Source organism: Corylus avellana, chromosome ca2, assembly GCF_901000735.1.
Source record: "Corylus avellana chromosome ca2, CavTom2PMs-1.0".
NCBI lineage: Eukaryota > Viridiplantae > Streptophyta > Magnoliopsida > Fagales > Betulaceae > Corylus > Corylus avellana.
This window is the reverse complement of record NC_081542.1, coordinates 29,758,941-29,778,403: the sequence shown is the minus strand read 5'-3', so window position 1 is coordinate 29,778,403 and position 19,463 is coordinate 29,758,941. Positions and strand designations below refer to the sequence as shown.

General features: G+C 36.1%; 1 protein-coding gene across 1 annotated transcript in view; it reads right to left on the bottom strand.

Moving 5' to 3' along the window:
* The window catches only part of LOC132169549 (protein DEFECTIVE IN MERISTEM SILENCING 3-like), a 6,044-nt gene extending 3,686 nt beyond the window's left edge, over positions 1-2,358 (bottom strand). Inside the window, exons 1-4 of the mRNA XM_059580571.1 lie at positions 2,221-2,358; positions 1,421-1,734; positions 723-920; positions 320-649 (exon numbers count right to left, since the gene is read on the bottom strand). Coding sequence (XP_059436554.1) covers positions 320-649; positions 723-920; positions 1,421-1,734; positions 2,221-2,328 — 950 coding nt within the window. The 5' untranslated portion in view covers positions 2,329-2,358. The remainder of the gene's footprint in view (positions 1-319; positions 650-722; positions 921-1,420; positions 1,735-2,220) is intronic.
* Between the last annotated feature and the right edge of the window lie 17,105 nt (positions 2,359-19,463).

Sequence of the window (19,463 nt, the reverse complement as noted above, 5' to 3'; positions counted from 1 at the left end):
ATCCAGATTTTAGGACTTCACAATTCATAGACCAGTGGCTGAATAAGAAACATGAAAACTACAACGTTTTTAGGAATCATGATTTGACTTTTGGAACATCAGAAAGGAATGAAAGAAAGTCTACAAGTCAAGCAGCTGACACGGCAATTTAACCAATTTCACCCGGTTAAAGAGAAGAACCTTTTTTATAAAGGCATTTGCATTACCAAAATACAGCAAACATCTAAGTAAGTGCAACATTAAGTTTTAAAGAGAGAGTGAAACAATGGAATAAATGGTAATAAATATGCATTTCACTTGTGATAGCAGAGCTTCTCACCGATTCCCCAGGGAAAAAGCACCAGTACTCCTAATCATTCCTCCATCTAAAGAAAGAGCTCCATCACTTATACAAGGAAGAGCAAGTAACATTTCCGCTCTTGTTTTATATACTTGCACACGAGAGAAGAGTTTATAAAATAGCGTCTCCCTGAGGCCGTACCGGGCGTACCCGCTAGCTGTGAGAGAAAATAAGTTTGTGTTGTCCACGTTGATCATATTCACAGCAAACCCAAGAAACCCAGGTGGACACTCTCCATTAGGTAACCTTGGCTTTATAAGATCAAACCTTCTCTGTCGGTCATCAGCTATAAACCCACCCGCATATGGTCTGTGAAAGGGGGAAAAAGATTTTAGAACAAGTCCAAATTGTCCGGAAAAGGAAAAAATACAGCATATGAGACTCGTGCATTATATTTTCAAGACAAATAACGAGAAATCGGCCATCCAAAGCCCTCCCAATGGAAGCCCCAAGCCCGTGAAGACCAGAACTTTTATTTATGCAGCCTTCATTGTCATATGCTTCTAGAGCTTTAACACCTCCATATGTCTTGCAGACAATCGCCAGCATGGTCTCCACTCCCAAGTACTCTGCAAAAAGCCTGCATTTCAAATAAGTAAACAAATATTATGTCGAGCATAGCGTAGGACCGTCATTAGTCAACTGTCAAGTGTTACAAACCTCTGACGAGGCAAGTGTTACAAACTTTGGATAGAACTCACCCTTGAAAACTAGCTTGAAAACCAGCTTACAAGGGAGGGTGTCCAAGAGCTTATATACACATCGTCAAAATTAGACTTAACCTACACAAAGATCGTAACAGCAAGCAAATAGGCCACCTCATTCATCTGAACCTCATAATCAGTAAGTCATTTCTTGCAATATATTATAGCACCTAAATTCACTATATCCCATTCTAAAGTATACACAAAAACCCCTGCAACAAAGCTTCAATGATGAAGCTAATAAATGATTGTCACTTATTTTGGATGAAAATATAACCATAAATTATCAAATGCAGCTCATGATGAGATCGCAACTATGCAGGATACCAGAAACTGAGAAAGACACACAGAAAATGAAATGCAAAGTCAAACAAACCTGCTAAGATTATCATCATCAACTTTTCCAAGTGTAGCAACAATACCCAGCACATCCTTGGTCAATGGACGATGGGAAGCCTGAGTACCATGCGGTTTTTTCAATTGACACAAAATGCCAGCAGCAGATTTTTCATGCTGTAGAATCTGTTCAGTTGTTTGCTCCTCAGTCTGAAGTTGGGAGTTGTTCTCATTTATACCTTGCAAATCAAGAATGGAGTCATCTAACTTGTTATTTTGAGTCTTCAGAGATTTTACGTTTTCCTCGTGCTCTTTTATTTTCATCTCTAGCATATGTAGATCATCTTGAAGTTTCTGCACAGATTAGATATTGCAAAGTTAGTTTGGTTAATTTCAAAGAAAAAGAATAATTTCCTTGATACATTACCACTCAAAGTAAGCTATTTAAAGTGACATATACACCATGAACTAAGAAACAGATTGAAAATTTTGCATCTTTGTCATGAGCATTTTAAATCAACTTCAAATGTGTTCACTTTATGAGCATTTCAAAACTACCCAGAAAAAATAGTCCCAAAAAAATCAAGAAAAACATAAAACTTGAGAGGCCATAAACTATAATTGAAGCTCCTTCGCTTTTCTTGAAAATTAAAGCTTAAAAACAACTATAAAGGAGAAAACAGAGGCATGCATTAAAAAAGGAAAACTTTGGAACCGTCCTGTTAGCAGCAAATACAGACACTGGATACAAGATTCCAAATTCTTTCCTTCTCTCATTTTCTCAAATTTTCTCAGCAACCAAACACACTGAGAAACATCGAGTGTGGAAAAGGGACTGACCTGCTTACTTGGTTGAGACATTGTTGAGTTTAACTCTCTCTCTCTCTCTCGATTACTCTTCATATATATCTTTTCCTCGCAGACCTCAGCAATCAGATGGCAACACATTTCCTGTCAATTCGCACGCTTTCTTGGAAATAAAAGAGAAATTTCGTGATCAGACAGACTGAAAGGCGGGCGCATGGATTCTTTTAAATTCCCGAGAGATTAATGCGTTGAAACTATCAAGTTTCTATCTTGCATTTATTTCTGGTGGAATCCCAACCGTTTAAGCTTCATTTTATTTTATTTTTCCCGTGTTGGAGATTCTATTTTGGCTGTTCCCTTTTTTTTTTTTTTTTTCATGTTTGCATAAGAGGAGGGAGAGGATTTGAACTTGTGACCTCCACTTTATTAAATGTAGTCCCAGCCGATTGAGCTACATCTTGGGAACTTGGCTGTTCTTTCTCTTCTTCATAGAATGTTGGGTTTCTTTTAAGATAATTTCTTTTTTTTAAAAAAAAAAATGAAGTAATAACACCTTAATGTGGTCTTTTTTTTTATTTATTTAATATTTTTTTAAAATATCACATAGAGAAAAATTTGGCTAAAATTGTATCTCTATCCTTCCTCTTTTCTTAATGACAATGGTTTTATCAATTTTAGTGGGTTCCCATTTTCACATACTGCATTCTCAAGTGATTTTCACTTTCCTGAGTTTCATTTAGAGCTTGTAGTCTATTTTGATTGAGTTATTTTTGTTTTGTTTTTTATGTTGTTTGGTCCTGTAATTTGTTTTTGTTTTTATTTAGGCTTTTAATATAAAAAAATAAAAATAAAAATAAAATAAAATAAAATAAAAACATCTGGGGACATGTTCACCCATAGCTAAAACTACATCACATCTTCTGCTGTAAAAAATAAATAAATAAATAAAGGCCCAAATTTGTTTAGGTGTTTTCTAAGTTAATAATTTGTGTTGTTTCTTAGTAAAACAAATAGAAATAAAAACCTACAACAACAATCATCGAAGGAGAGACCTTTCTTAAAGAGAAACAGGCCAAGCACAAAGAATGGGAATCGTCTCATTTGCTTGACAATGCGAGGAAAGTAGGGCTAAAATAGCAGTTAGTGGCTAAAACCGCTAACCGCAACTGCCTAAACGGTTAGTAATTTTTACTAACCGCCTCCGCTAACTGGGTAGCGGTTAACTGCCTAGGCGGTTAACGGCCCGATTAACGATTAACCGCTTTAAGATAACCGCTTTTTTCTAACCGTTTTTTTGGGCTTTTTTTTGGACCGGTTTTGAGCTCACTTTAATCTTTTTTTTTTTTTTGCTCATTTTGAACCCTTTTTTTTTTTTTTTTTTTTTTGCCCTTTTCATGGCCATTTTAGCATTAAAAATTGCTACTGGCCGACCACCCCAGTAGCCATGGGGTGGCCTTGTGGGCCAACATCTGGGGGTGGCGTAGGCCACCCCATGGCCAAGGGGTCGTGCGCCGGCCACCCCCAGCATGAGGTTCCAAAACTCTCCCTGACCCATTTCACAAAAACAAAACCCACCAAGAATTCTCTCTGAAACAATCAAAACTAGCCCCGATCGGGAATCACACCCATCCAGGATTCAACTTCTTGTACAAACAATGAACCATCAACTTAAACCCAATGCACATTCTTCTCTCTGGTTTTGGTTTTTTCGGAGAGATCTGGAAATGGTTTTTTTGCAGTGGGTAGCCGAAGAGAGACCCACGCCGCCGGAGGGGATGCGGCTGAGGGGAGCCAGGCCCACGCCGGAGGGGAGCCCGACCCAAGCGTGTGTCAGGCCGTGATCCATGCCTAGGTCACGGCAGACTCAGGCATGGGTCTTGCCATGACCCACGGTCGGCGTGGTCTGCATCTCGATCTGTAGCCCCAATCTTGGCTTCAACAACTTGCCGGTGGTTCCGATGGTATCAAACCAGCCGGTGATATAATGATCTAAATATTTCCAGGTCATATGAATATGAAAAAAAAAAAAAAAGTATGGATTTTTTTGTTTACCTATGCTGCTATATTGGACACGGTTGAGAACGCATGGTGTCAATATGGAGGAAGAGAGAGAGAAATCTAGTGAAAATTTTTCTTTCAGAGCTTTTGGCTTGAGACTTGAGAGCAGAGCCGCAGATGCAAGGAGCTTACGAGTTAAAAGGCTGAGTCTCTAAGAAATAGGTTTAGGAGAGAGGAATATATAGAAATGCAAAACGACGTTGTTTTGCACTTCTATATAATAAAAATAATAAAATTGAGATTTGGGGGAATCGAACCTCGGAATTGTTGGTGAAAAAATAGTGCATGTACCACTATGCTACAACGCCTCATTGTGATTAATTATATGAAATATATATATATATAATATAAATATATATTATATTTAAAAAAAAAAGGTTAGTGGGTAGCGGTTAGTGGTTAGCGGATTTTCAAAACCCACTAACCGCTAACCGCAACCGCCTAGACGATTAGCAGTTTTTACTAACCGCTTTCAAAGCGGTTAGGCGATTAGGCGGTTATAGCGGTTAGCGGTTGCGATTATGGTTAGGCGGTTTTAAATTTCACCCCTAAGAAAAACAGACTCGGGGTAACTTGGCAACAGATGGTTAGTTTAGTGAACATGAATCGTAGAAAAATTGATAAAAAATAAAATAAAATAAAATTGTTTTGTAGTAATTTTTTTATTTAAATAATAATAAAATTAATTGATGTGATGTAAAAAGTAAGAATGTTGGGAGTTAAATTTTTTGGAGAATACGAAAAATTGTTGTAAAATGTAAGATATGAATAATTTTAGAAGTTTCTATTGTGTCCTTCTTGAATCCCTCCAAAAATGATGTATCTATTAAAATCATCATTTGATCAAAATTCAATAATGATCAATCACAAGCCCAATAATGATTTTAAGAGCCACATCATTCTTAGAGGGACTCAAGAGAGGGATTTGGCTTCTATGCGGTAGTGCAAAATTGCACCGTTTTGGTGCAGTTTTGGGCTACCGCATGAAGGAATTAGATGGATGGTAATGGTTGGGCCCCACCACTCAATAAAATATATGATAGGCATCATGGCCCACGTGGGTCTCAAAGTTAGTGGGGAAAACTGCCACGTAAGAGCATTATCAATGGAAGAGTTAAATGTTACTTTTATCTAAAATAGCTCTTCAAATGTTTAAAAAAACCCCTACATTGGATTAGCCAAAAGAAAATGTAAAATAGATATTTGATTGGAAAAGCTAAAAAAAATGCTAAATGTAGCAGCACTTTTCAAGGGAGCTATTTTATTTTTCATTGTTTCTCTCACCTATTTTCTCTTTTTCCCAAATCTTTTCCTACTTTTTCTCTGCATGTTCTCTTTTTCTCAAAACCTTTCTCATTTTTCTTCTCACATGTTCTCTTTTTTCCCAAAACTTTTATTGCTTTTAATAATATTTTAATAGAATAAATAGAAATATAGCTAATCGAATGTAGAGACACATAAAAATGGCTTAGGTAAACTAGATAAAAGTGAGTTTTGAGAAGCCATTTTACATAAAAATCTGGCTCCTCCATTGGGAATGCTCTAATGTGTTAGTGGAGAAGTTATTATCAGTTATCAGATTATTAGTTATTGTATTTAAACTATGGACTAAATCTTGAGAGATGAGGATTTGGTGTAGCGTTCTAATTATGTTGTGGTTCAACTCCCACCCTAAGTGGAGTATTATCTTGTTTATCTTGTTCTGACTGGGACCCACTAGAGTATCAGAACGTATTATCTTATTTATGTGTTTGTATTGTGGTAGAACTTCATCCATAAGTGGAGATTTGTAACGTGTATTATCTTTATATTATATTAAATATTAGTTGTGTTTTTATTCTCTGCTTGGGACCTATCAATTGGTATCAGAGCGCAAGGGTATGGCGACAAATCGTGAGAGGATTGAATCTTTGGAGGCAGACGTATACGACGTTAAGGAAGGCATTCAACGCTTGGAGGAAGGAGCAACTAGCTCTGCCGATCGCATGCAAAGAATTGAAGAAGCCTTAAATGAAATCTCAACTCTTCTGTCAGTACAACATGGACCAGTTAATCGTCAACCATACTGCACGTATGAGCAGGGTGGTCCTTCAAGAGGTTTTCATCAAGGAGGGGCAACTGGGCGACAAGCGGTGGTGCCACGTTATGCCAAAATGGACTTTCCACCTTATCAAGGAGATGATCCCACCAAATGGTTGAATCGGGTGGTACAATTCTTTGACTATCATGGCACGCCCTCGGATCAAAAGGTGGTGTTGGCATCTTTCCATCTTGAAGGTAAGGCTAACCAATGGTTGCAGTGGCTATAGAAGCCTCATCTAGAGGAAGCTATGTCGGTTACTTGGGAAATATTTGAACTAGAATTATGAGCTAGGTTTGGGCCAACTGACTATGAAGATTTTTAGGGCTGGGCACGGGTCGGGGCGGGTATCGGGTTTTTTTCCACCCGCCCCGCACCTTGGGGGTTTGGGATTTTTCAACCCGCCACCCGAACCCAATGATCAAGATCCGTGCGGGTCAGGTATTTGCGGTGCGGGTTAAATAGGTGCGGGTTTGCGGGTCAGGTCAGGTTTATTGGCCAAACAGAAAAGAGAGTTCATTTGAGAATATTTCTTTCTTTCCTTTCATTTCATCTTTCCCAAGAACCAAACAGAAAAGAGAGAGAGAGAGAGAGAGAGAGTACCCTTCTGAGATCGAGAGGTCAGAGGTGAGAGTGAGAGATCGAGAGGCGAGACTCAAGAGTGAGATGGGTCCAATGGGAGATCGAGAGGTGCGGTTGTGCGGTGCGGGGAGTGAGATGGGTCCAAATCGTCCAATGGGAGATCAAGAGTCGAGAGGTGTGGTCGACGGTGGTGCCGTGCGGGGAGTGAGATGGGTCCGATGGGAGATGAGATCGAGAGGACGAGAGGTGTGGTCGTGCACTCGTGCGGTGTGGCTGACGGCTGTGTTGAGGACTTGAGTCTTGAGTGCTAGGCGAAAGGGAGAAAGCCGAATGGGTCTCTTAAGTCTAGGGTTTTTTTTTTTTTTTTTTTTTTTGTGTTTTAGGAGCGGGTAGGAGCGGGTCAAGGCGAGTACCTGCATAGGAAATATTAGTAAACCCGAAACCCGCCCCGCCCCGTACGGGTTGGATATTCCCAACCCGAACCCGCGAAAATAAACACTAAACCTACACAGGCCGGGCTGGGCGGGTCGGGCCTGCAGGTTGAGCGGGTTTTTGCCTAGCAATAAAGATTTTGACGAGTCTTTGATGAAATTAACGCGAGTATGATCCTTACATGATTATCAAAAGGAGTTTGAGAGATTGAGGAATAAAGTTCAAGGGTGTACTCAAAAGCACCTGATAGGCAACTTTCCTGGATGTCTTAAACCAGAGATTGCATAAGGGGTTCAAATGTTCAAATCCAAGACGCTCAAAGATACTATCAGTTTGGCTCGCATGAAAGATGACCAATTGTGTCGGCAAAGGAGGCCCAATGAGTCGGAATTGCAAACCACAAATAAATATCCACCCAATGTACTGACAGTTCAGAAAATCACATGGGAAGAGATGCAATGACGGAAGGAGAAGGGACTATGTTTTCATTGTAATGATCGCTATACTTTAGGCCACAAATGTCCAGCTCAACACGTTTTTGTTATTGAAAAAGAAATCCGCAACATTGACGCAACTAGCCGTGGGCAAGATGAAGTAATCGAAGAGGATATGGTCATACTAAAGCAACAAACTACACAGAACCTTAAAGATAAGGTTCCTTTCGATGGGAGGACAAATGATAGGCATCATGGCCCACGTAGGTCTCAAAGTTAGTAGGGAAAAATTGTTATGTAATGTGTTAGTGGAGAAGTTATTATCAGTTATCAGATTATTAGTTATTGTATTTAAACTAGGGACTAAATCTTGAGAGAGGAGGATTTGGTGTAGAGTTCTAATTCTGTTGTGTTCAACTCCCACCCTAAGTGGAGTATTATCTTGTTTATCTTGCTCTGACTGGGACCTACTAGGGTATCAAAACGTATTATCTTGTTTATGTGTTTGTATTGTGGTAGAACTCCAGCCATAAGTAGAGATTTGTAACGTGTATTATCTTTATATTATATTAAATATTAGTTTTGTTTTTATTTACTGCTTGGGACCTATCAATATAATAAATAAATTATTAAAAAATAAAAATTATAAATAAATCAATAATTAAAAAACTAAAAATATTAAAAAATTAACACAAAAAAATAGAGGAAAAAAGAAAACCAAACTTGATTTTTGGTGCTCCTTCTCTCTCTCTCATTCTCACCGGTGGTAGCAGAGAACAAAAAAAGTTCTGAGTCACCGAAAATTTGTGTTTCAATCTCTGGTTGTGTGCTCTCTCTCTCTCTCTCTCTATACATTTCCTAGCCACTTTTCCCCTCCCCAAAAACCAGGAAAAGGAAAAAAAATAAAAATAAAAATAAATAGGTAGTCTCTTTATCAAGTATACTAGGGCAGTTCAAAACCCATGTGATCTTCTGCAGGCACACCACATCGCCATTTCTAGTGTTGTGAGAAAGAGAAAGAGAGAGAGCACTGAGCAACACATAAATTTTTTTCTCTGCTGTTGCGTGTGTGTGAGAGAGAGAGCACTGGGCAGCTTTTTTTCTCTGCGTGTGTGAGAGAGAGAGAGAGAGAGAGGGAGGGAGCACTCGAGAGGTCTGGGTTGAGCTCCGGCGGAAGGAAGTTTTAGAATTGTTATACTCTGACCGTTGCAGCTCGGGTTGAAACCAGGATAACCGCAGCTTTGGCCTTCTTGTCGGAAGGGAAATCGAATAGGGATGCTTTTGCGGGCACATGGAGATTTGGCAAGGCTTTGTAACTCGTGGATAGAAGGAAGAGGAGAAGAAGGAGAACTTTAAGATGCTCATGATTTTGAAAGGTTTTTTTGTTTTAATTTTTTTAATATTTTAATTTTTTTAATTATTGATTTGTATATAATATTTATTTTTTAATAATGAATTTATTATATTTTATTGAGTGGTGGGCTCACCCATTACCCATTCCTTAATTCCTTTCTGCAGTAGCCCAAAACGGTGCAGTTTTGCACTACTGCAGCTGTGCAAACTACCGCATAGAAGTCGAATCCACAAATATGGAAGAAAGGAGCCCTAGTCAATCGGGCAGCTGTGGGGCCCAATCCTACGTGGCATATTCCACCACAACAGTTCTCTTCCTTCCAGAAAAGTGCAAAATCTTAAATTGGATTTGATAAATCCTTTGACGTCCACTAGGAAAGTGACGGATTATTATTATTATTATTATTATTATTATTTTGGTGGGTGAATCCCTCCACTTACACCAAATTACACCAAAAAAAAAAAATTCCGCTTACTGTTTCACTAGCTAACACTAAACCCCCTAAAAAGACTGAGCAAAAGTTAGGTGTTTTTTCCTTTTAATATTCATCCAATGCACAAACAATTTAGGGGTTTGTTTTGTTAGAGCTAATGGTACATGTAAATTTCTTAAAATCATGCCGATGTAGTTTATAGCATTACTCATTTACATGTACTATTGGCTCTAATATTCCTAAAGCTTTATGTGTAGTAGTTCCTATTAAAATCGTAGATTCTAAAACCACGACATTGATCTATCCATTGAATTTTACAGAAATATAGTGTAGTCCCAAAAAAATTTGATTTAAAGTTGAACTTGTAGAAGTCAGATGTTTTGAGTGTGTGGAAACTAGGATCATCATCCTTTGATTTACAGTGAAGGCTAAGATCTCAGCTATTATTTAAATCATTAGTGATTTTGACTAATACTCACGTGTTTCTTTTTTTTTAAAAAAAACCTCGCTGTTACTATGTTAAAGCCACTCATAGACAACATAGGTGTAGCAAGCCGAGTGTTTATTAAGGTTGTGATTTACTTTGGAAGGGCTAATGGATTTACTAAGTTCTTTAGGGTTCATTGGAAATAAGAATTTTGACTTTTAGCTGATTGTTCCAAGCTTAGTAATTGAACATTCAAGCAAAAACCCTAGTGAAGGAGCCACATAGATAAACTAAGAGAGAGAGAGAGAGAGAGAAAGAAAGAGAGAAGGCAATAAAAAAGAAAAACAAGAGAGAAAGAGCGACTTCTTTATAGAGAGAGAGACCACCCAACACTTATCTCATATATATATATATAAGTCGAATCACTCTCAAAAGTGCTTTAATATTACGACATGTGGCGTGAACCATTTTTTTGTAAATAATAAACCGGTTTTTCAATAGTGAATCGATCATTAAATTAGCTTAATTAAAGACATTTAATTATATTTCAATAATTTTCCTTATATGTGATTTCATTAAATTCAAACATTTAATGCGTAATATTAAGTATTATTAATGTTCAAATCAAATAAGGAAACAAATAATACAAAGCAAATTATTATGTATTAATACTTTTAGTCGCTTTAATATTTTTAATTCAAATTTAAAATAGGTTAGAGAAGACGATTTTTTTTCTACAATACTTTTCTATATTTTTAATTCAAATTTAGAAAAAGTATACTTTCTACATATACTTTTTTTTTTTTTCTACATACACTTATTTTTAATTCAAAATAAGAAATTTTTTTTTTTGACATGATTATATTTGAAGAGTTGAGAGAGAGACATGGGAAGAGAGAGAACAAAAAAAGAAGTTAAATCGGTGAGAGAGAGAGAAAAAAAAAAAAAAAAACCGAAATAATTGGGAGATCTTTATTTTGTAGGCCTTATTATTTTGTAGATAATCTATTATTAATCAAATTGCTTTTCAATGGCTTATTATTTAGAAAAAAAAAACCCGAACTATTCTAGGAAAAGGGAGCCTCAGCCCCGCTCGGAACATCTCCAGATATACATAAATTTCATTGCTGTTGACATATGCTATTGCTCCAACACGGTCGGTGTCGAAGCGTAGTTGAACCGAATCTGGGATTTGCCATTCTTCACGTATTTTGGGCTCATCATGCTCGAAGAGCTTTGCTTGCCAAGTAACCGGGTGTGATTCGCCCAGTTCCATAGGAACTTCTTCAGCTTTAAGACTCATCAGGTATTGATAAAAGAGGAATAAAGCGTGAAGGAAGAAAGAAGATGAGATAGTTGAAAACGAAACGGTTTAGGAAGATGAAATGCCCAAAGCAAGAGGTGCAAACTCAATCGAAATTCTGGAGTATACAAAGCCTTTAGAAAGAAATGTTCAACAGAAAAGTTTGGTAACAAAAGAGAAACCAAGTTGAGAAGAAAGAAGAAGGTCGATGGAAATCCGAAAAAGCAACAATGGCTTCTGCGAGATACGACAGTAGGGTTTTAAATGAAGAAGAAGAAGGTTTTTATAAAAGATCTGCGAAAGGGGAAAACCGAGCGACGCATTTAATACCCTAGGGCCTAGGGTTCGGCGAAGCGACGTTTTTACGTTTCTTGCTCGGTGCAGAAGCTGACGCGTGGCCATTACGGGAAATGTGAAACCACCCAGAAACCCACACGTGGTTCTCAAAAGGCGAAGGTAAGGATCTCGAACGATTCAGTTTTATTTCTTTTTGAAATTCAAGAGCCAACTCGCATCATTTAGCCGAATGACAAAACTGAGCTTATAGAAACTGACCTACATTCGGTTTCCTACATATAATTTCCTTATTCTGTTAAAGAGAAAAAGGAAATTGGGGGGTAACTGTTGGGTCAAATTTTGGCTTATTTGGGCCCAGTTCTAATTTACCGGCCCATTCCCCATACTTGGTCATTTTTACTGTTCAAAACAAACTCATGTTCGACAGGGCAGCTTTATTTGGTTGTATTATTGACACTCGGCCATCAAGCTCGGCCAACCGAGCTTGAGGCAGGTACTGAGTATTACTCTCGGAAATATTAGAATGTCAGAAATAAATATCTTGTTTTAGTATATTGTCAACACGTGGACCCTCGGTAAGTCCACAGTGTTAGATGAACATGAACAATTCGATGCCTATAAAAGGGGGCTCCCCTCTCATTATTTCGGTAACTTCTTTTGACCCTTAGATTTAAATACTTGCTTATCTTTTCCTTGATATATAATCTTCCAGTTCATCTTCCTTTTGAACAACTTGACTAACTTAGGCATCGGAGCTTACACCGGCCGGACAACACCGGCAGCTTTGATCCCTTTTTTCTATCTCATTCTCAGCTCAACGTTCGGTAATCAAATATTGTGCTGGCCCCTTTTTCCACGTCATCATTCGGAAAACTGCTTCAACAAGCCCCATAATTTACAATTGTTAATTTTTTAGTCTTGTTATTTTGTGCTATTTTATTTCTTTTTTGTATTTTCTTTCAGTTTTGTGGATATTGAAGAAAATGAAGTGTTTCAGGAAAGTTTTGGGCTTAAAGCACACTTTGAGAAGACCTAGAAGATATGGTTAAGTTTAATCAAATTAAGGAAATGGTGAAATCATAATTTCTCTAATTTGAGTCAAAATCGGATTGGATTCAAATTTGGATTCTGCACATATCTCAGTATTTTAAACATAACTTTCAGCTCAATATCGAATTGAGGTGATTATAGCGGCATTGGAAAGCTAACTCAAAATAATAAAAATCGTTATGAAATATAATTTTCCTAATTCGGACGTTTGTTATGCCAAAATCGTCCCGCAATATAAGAACGCAAATCTGAACGAATTCTATTCTGATTTTTACTTGGATTGCTTCCTAATTTGACTAGGAGATTGAAGTCCAATTTTTCTGGGATTCCTAGAGCTTCTAGGGTTTTTCTAAGCCTATAAATAGACCTATAAGCCTAACAATTTAATATAGAACTCCAGATACAATTCCAGACTAGCTTTGGGAGAAGAATTGACGACTCTTCAGTGAAGTGTTTTCAGGTTTATTCTTTTCTTTTTTATTTTATTATTAAGATGATTAGCATCAAACGTATGTGTAACTAAATATTTTAGTAGGCCTAGATTGAAGCCCTAATTATGTCTCTTTAATATTTCAATATTGGCGCCTTTGTGATAATCATATTGTGATGTTTAACTTGATTAATTCTTGTTTTATTGAATTCCTCATATGAATGTGTTTGGCCAGCATATGCATGTAGTATGAATTAGTTATTTAAGTCAATTTGGATGATCGACTTCTGGGCTTAATAGAGTAACAAGGAATCTCGTCATTGGGGTTTTTGGGTTAGACACCCATATCATAGGCCTCATATATTTCCACAAATTTATGTTTTTTTCAAAGAACAACTTAGTAGACATCCATGTTAAATCCTTTGAGAAAGAAAAGAATTAGAGTAGACACTCATGTCTAATTCGTTGCTTAGGGAGATCAATAGCTTAAGGAGTAGACATCCATGCCCTTAGGTTGACAAACATTAAGTAATCTTGATATGATTGGACCTTTGGCATATTGTTATATTATTTGAGTATGATTAGTGGTGGATATCAAAACCCTACCCTTTCATTTATCTTTATTTCTTTTCATAATATCAATTTCGTGACAATTTTGGGATTTTAATTTAGAAGATTAATTTTAAGCAAAATCAACAATCGTCGTGGGAATGATCTCGTATTTGCCACACTATACCATTGTTTGATTTTGTGCATTTGCGAGTTAAAACGTAGCAAATATTATCTATTAATTTAGGTAGTATTTGTCACAACATCTTGCTTCAACACTTGTTCTTTAATTGTGTCTTTGCCAGGGTAGTATGGCACAACTCCTTATAGCCTCTAAATTCGGCAGCTCTCAACTTTTCTAATATGGTGACTAGATCAAACTTATTATTTCACTGAGTACCTCCCTTGGTATTCCCAAAAAATACCACCACGAGATTCAAATCTTCATTGTTGTGTCTTGTGATCTTATGTGGCTCTTCCGTAACGAAGCTTTCCATGATGACCTCACTTTTGATGCCTTACAAGTCTCAATGGCCATTCGAGACTCTTTCTCTGCACAAGCAGTTGTCTATTGAAACCACAAGGGACACATTATCAGAATAATCTCCAATATTAGCCCTCCTTGTCAGTCAAATTATGGTGAAGCCCTTGCTGCCCACCTTGCCGTGATACTTGCTTTTTCTCTCAATCTTGAAAACTTTATTTAGGAAGGTGACTTGCAAGTCGTCATTTCTGCTCCACAACACCCTAGCATTCCTCAAGACTGGTGCATCTATCCCTTCATCTCAGACACTCTTGATATCATTTCAGCTTTCTGTTCTTAGAATGCCATCAAAATCAATAGAAGTGTAAATTTCTTTGTCTACTTTGTTGCACATTAGGTTACAGCCAGATCCTTTTTTGGCCACATTCCCATTTTCCTCCTCCTCCTCCTCATCCGGTTCCTATCATTAGCAGGAAGGACCCTCCTGTTTTTTGTCTGCTTTGCTTGCTTATGTTCTCACAAAAAAAAAAAGAAAAAAAAAGAAAAGAATAGAAATTCACATGTAGCCAAACACCCTTCTTCTTCTTCTTCTTGTTGAAAGGAAGCTCACACACAATCCACCATGCCAAGTCACTGCCAGTCATCCTTCACGATGCCTTTGAATCTTTGATGGACCACCGTATCACCCAGTGCAATACACAACTCATAACACAATCATTGTCGCAACGCCACTCTCACCAATATATTTTAACCAACTTTCCTATTTCGTCCGTTGATGTACATGTACCCTTGTTAAGTTGCCCATTTATTTTATTTTTACTCGTCAGCCTAATAATTTACACTGCCTAGGTATTCTCTTGGTTTTAGGTAAATACTATTATTATTTTTTTAAATTGGGTAAAAAAAAATAAGGAACTGGTTGGGCCAGCATTTTTTTTTTTAAAAAAATTACTATTTATTATTTATTTTTAGAAAATAATATCTATCTATAACCAAAAAAATGAGAACACCATTTTTCAAGCTAAAATACCTAATGAAACAGTACAAATTTTTATTTTAGGTTCTACCCTTTTTACACACCAACAGATTTTCTATTATATTTTCTACTTGCTTTTAAATATTATTTCTCCTTCTTTTAAAATTATATTCAATTTCTAATATTTTCATTTGTTGCGGTGCACCCCAACTCAATATTTTTTTTTAAAATACCTATAATAAAAAAAATATATCCCCCCTTATTATTTTTTATTTTTTCCTTTTCTTTTTCTTTTTTTATATTTTATATTTTTGCTTTCATATATTTTTTATTATAGAAGACAAGTGTCACAAGGGAAAAATCAAACTACCACCCCATTATTAATGTTTCTCTCAAACTACCAATTGTATTAGAGCACTAACAACAAATACCCTATAAAAATAAAAATAAAAACATAAAAACACACCCACATCAAATCCCCATATTTAACCTACACCAACTACAGTATTTCCCAATGCATTAAGAAACACTGTACCTATTTAATGTTTTATTAAATTATAAACAAATCATTCTCTCTCCTCTCTCTCCTTCACGCTTCCTCATGAAAATAGTGTAATGATAAATAGAAGAAAGATAAAAAAATAATATAGATAAGAGTAAAAAAGAGTAGTTTTATTTCTTTTTTTTTTTCTTTTTTTTTTTGACATGAGTAGTTTTATTTCTTAAATGTAGGGAAAATGGTTGGGAAGCTCTTGTTAGTGTTCTTATAAAAAATGTCAATAAGACAAAAATATCCTTATAAATTAGAAAAAAAACAAAAAAAAAAAATTAAAAAAGAAAAAAATTAAAATAACCCCCATATATTTTTTTTAAAATTTATTATTATTATTTTTTTCGTTAGAGGGATATTGACATTGTTTTAGCAGTTTAAAGGAGGCATTGATACAACTGGTAATTTTGAAGAGACATTGACAATTTGATGATAGTTTGGCGAGAGTATGAATATTTTTTCCAATTTTCAATTACAACACATATTCGAAGACCAATTTATGATTTTTTTTTTCTTACCGTGAAGAGTTTTAGGGCACTTTTTTATATCCTCCAGAGTTATTTGTAGCTCACAGTACTCACTGAAACAACGTGGACTAGTTTTTAAAAGAAAATTCAATCAGTTGAAAATTACGCTTTTATCATGCGGATTTATTTAAATCTCCCTTTTCTCTTTTGTTTCCTTTGTGCGAACGCATTAAAAAAAAAAGAAAAGAAAAACGCGGACTAATTATATATGTTTCCCATAATTTTCACCTAATGATATTTCAGTTAGTACAAGGGAGGTGAGTGACTCGGTGATATTTCCAAAAAACAGAGGAGATTCCTAATATAGAAAGAGACGAAATAGACGAATACAAGCAAAATTAAGACAGAGAGAGACAGAGAGAGAGTCAAACTCAACAATGTTTCAACCAAGTAACCAGGTCAGTCCCTTTTCCACACTTTCAATGATTCTCACTGTGTTTGGTTGCTGAGAAAATCTGAGAAAATGAGATAAGGAAAGAATTTGGAATCTCATAAACAGTGTCTGTATTTGTTGCTAACAGGACGGCTCCATACTTTTCTTTTTTTTCTTTCTTTTCTTTTCCCACATTTTTCAGCAATTAAACAGACCATTAGGTTTCTAATGCATGCGTCTGTTTTCTTCTTTATAGTTGTTTAGAGCTTTAATTTCCAAGAAATGCGAAGGAACTTCAATTATAGTTTGTGGGCTCTCAAGTCTTTTGATTTTCTTTCTTTCTTTATTTTTTTTTGGAGTATTTTGTTCTGGGTAGTTTTGAAATGATCATAAAGTGAATTCATTTGAAATTGAAGCTTTGGTTTGTAATGGTACTGATATTAGCAGTTCTGGAGAGAGCTCTGTAAGAGTGGGTGACTCTTAAACTATGTGGGTTTTTAGTTTTAAGCAGTCTGTGAGTATGTGGTGATGAGATGTCTACACTGCATTGGCCATATTGAAGAGAAGAATTGAAAAGACACTGTTATTGTAAAAATATATAGAATGAAACTATTCATTTCTTTGTGGCAGCAGTTTGTGACTGAATTGGGGCTGTATATTTTTTTTTACAGAAATATTAATTTAGAAGTGAACATTTCCTTCTGGCTGTTTGTTTATGAAGCTCTTGTAATGGCTTAATGGGTTGAAGAGATTTCTCAGGCAAGCACATTATGTAGTTTGGTGGATAGAGATTGGGGAATAGTATTTTTTTTGTAGCTTATATGCTTTCAAATATACATTCATTCTGTGGTATAGGACAGTTAGGAGGCATTAAAAGTTGGAAGCTACTGCTGATTAATTTTAAACTAGGAAACTTACCCTCATTTTTTTCTTGATAAGTAATTCCATCTTGTAAAATACGCAGAAGGGTGCAACTCAAGCACACAAGAAGTATACAATAGAAAACACCCAATTAGAGAGAAGAAAAAGAACACAAATATAGAAATTCTAGAAAATTAGAAAATTGGGAACTGTTGTAAGCAACCATCTAAACATAAAGAGATTTGAACATAATGACTTGTAACTCTATCATCGTCCTCACACAATCTTCAAGGTTTTGATCGTTGCTCTCCTTCAAAATACACCACATTAACCAAAAAGGGACCATTCTCCAAACTTCTAAATTGCAATGGCTTCCAAACTGACCTCTCCCATGGGCCAATAGTTTCACCACCTGTTGGGGCATGATCCACTCTATCCCAAAAAGACGGAAAATCGATACCCACAAGACTCTAGCTATTTTGCAATGGAGCAAAGATGATCAGTGGCTTTCCTGCTCTTCTTACACATGCAACACAGTTCCATCACTATGATGTGCCTCTTTCTCAAGTTATTCAAAGTTAACTTCTTCTCCAAAGTTCCCGTCCATACAAAGAATGCCACCCTCAAAGGAGCCTTATTTCTCTAAATGCTCTTTCAAAGAAATGAAGAGCTATTAGAGGGGGACTAAGCATATGATAAAAAGATTTGAGCTCAAAACGTCCATCTTTTTGGAAGGGGTCCAATAGATTTTTTCCTCGCCACCTCCTCTCAACCTGAGAGAATACAAAAGAGTAAAGAACGAAGAAATCAACTTTACCTCCCAATCATGCACTAATATGATAAAAGTGATATTCCATTGTAAAATGTAATCGGAAAATTTTTTTTATTAGTAAATAAATTTTCATTGGAAAACTGAAAATGATCTGCCACTGAAGCCACAAGGGCACTGACAAGAGAAGTTAATTTGACAGTGCATTGTTGTTGCAATTAATAGAGAGAATGATACAAAACTGCCTTTAATTGGTAAACAAGGAATACGAGTTTACGATGAAAAGTTAATATCCTATTGATGTAATGTCAAGTATGTTCCCTTATTTGTAGGAATTTATTTAGTGAGAGGATTTGGGTAGTGAATTTTCATTCAAGTAATAGGATGAAGGGCTCTAAAGTCAGGGATGTGTTTACATTTGTGTATCTCCTGCCCCCTTTCTGCTTGAAATTTTCAACCAGTGAATTGTTCCTGCTTGAAATTTAGACTTTCTACATCTGCATGTTGTGCAAGTTTCAATTCCGGTCAAGTTCAATATTTTCACCATTTTGTGAAAGTCTAATTTTGACCTTCCAGTGCCAGAAAGACTATTAAACTAGTTATACAGAGCCTAAAGCTTCTTACTGAGCAAGTTGTGTGCTGATACCAATTTCTGATCAGTGATTCATGGAGGCCAGTGAATTGGATATCTTAAAGTCTGCTCTTTCCTTCAGATGCCTTAAAATTCTCATTGATTTATGGGTAGAAGCTCTGCATATACTAGGCCAGTGAATTGGATGTTCCCTGAAGGCAATTTCCTTGATGGTGAAAATAAATTTTTAATGCATATATGCATGATTAGCTTCAAGGGAATCAATAAAACTCTAACAAAAAAGAACTATCCAGTCTTTTGCATAATACATGGTTATATATATATATATATATATATATATATATATATATATATATATTGTAAATTATATTTATTTATTTAATTTTTCTAGATACAATATATATTTATTTATTTAATTTTTCTACATCTTCAAACACCACATTTTGGAAGAGTAAAAAATGAGAGGACAAAGCTGTGTTCATGCAGGCTGTTCCCTTCTTTAGCGTTTACGCTTTCAAAGAGTATCTTCAAATACCTGATGATTTCCCTCTCTTTGCAGCTTGCGATTGAAAAGCCAATATCCATCAAAGATTCATCAACACTCATGCAAGTTGATCAGAACGAGACCAATGTAGTTGTGAAGGATGAAATGCAAAATGGTGGATCTGCGCATGCCGAAACCATCATACACCATTCTAAGGTGGTGACTATTATT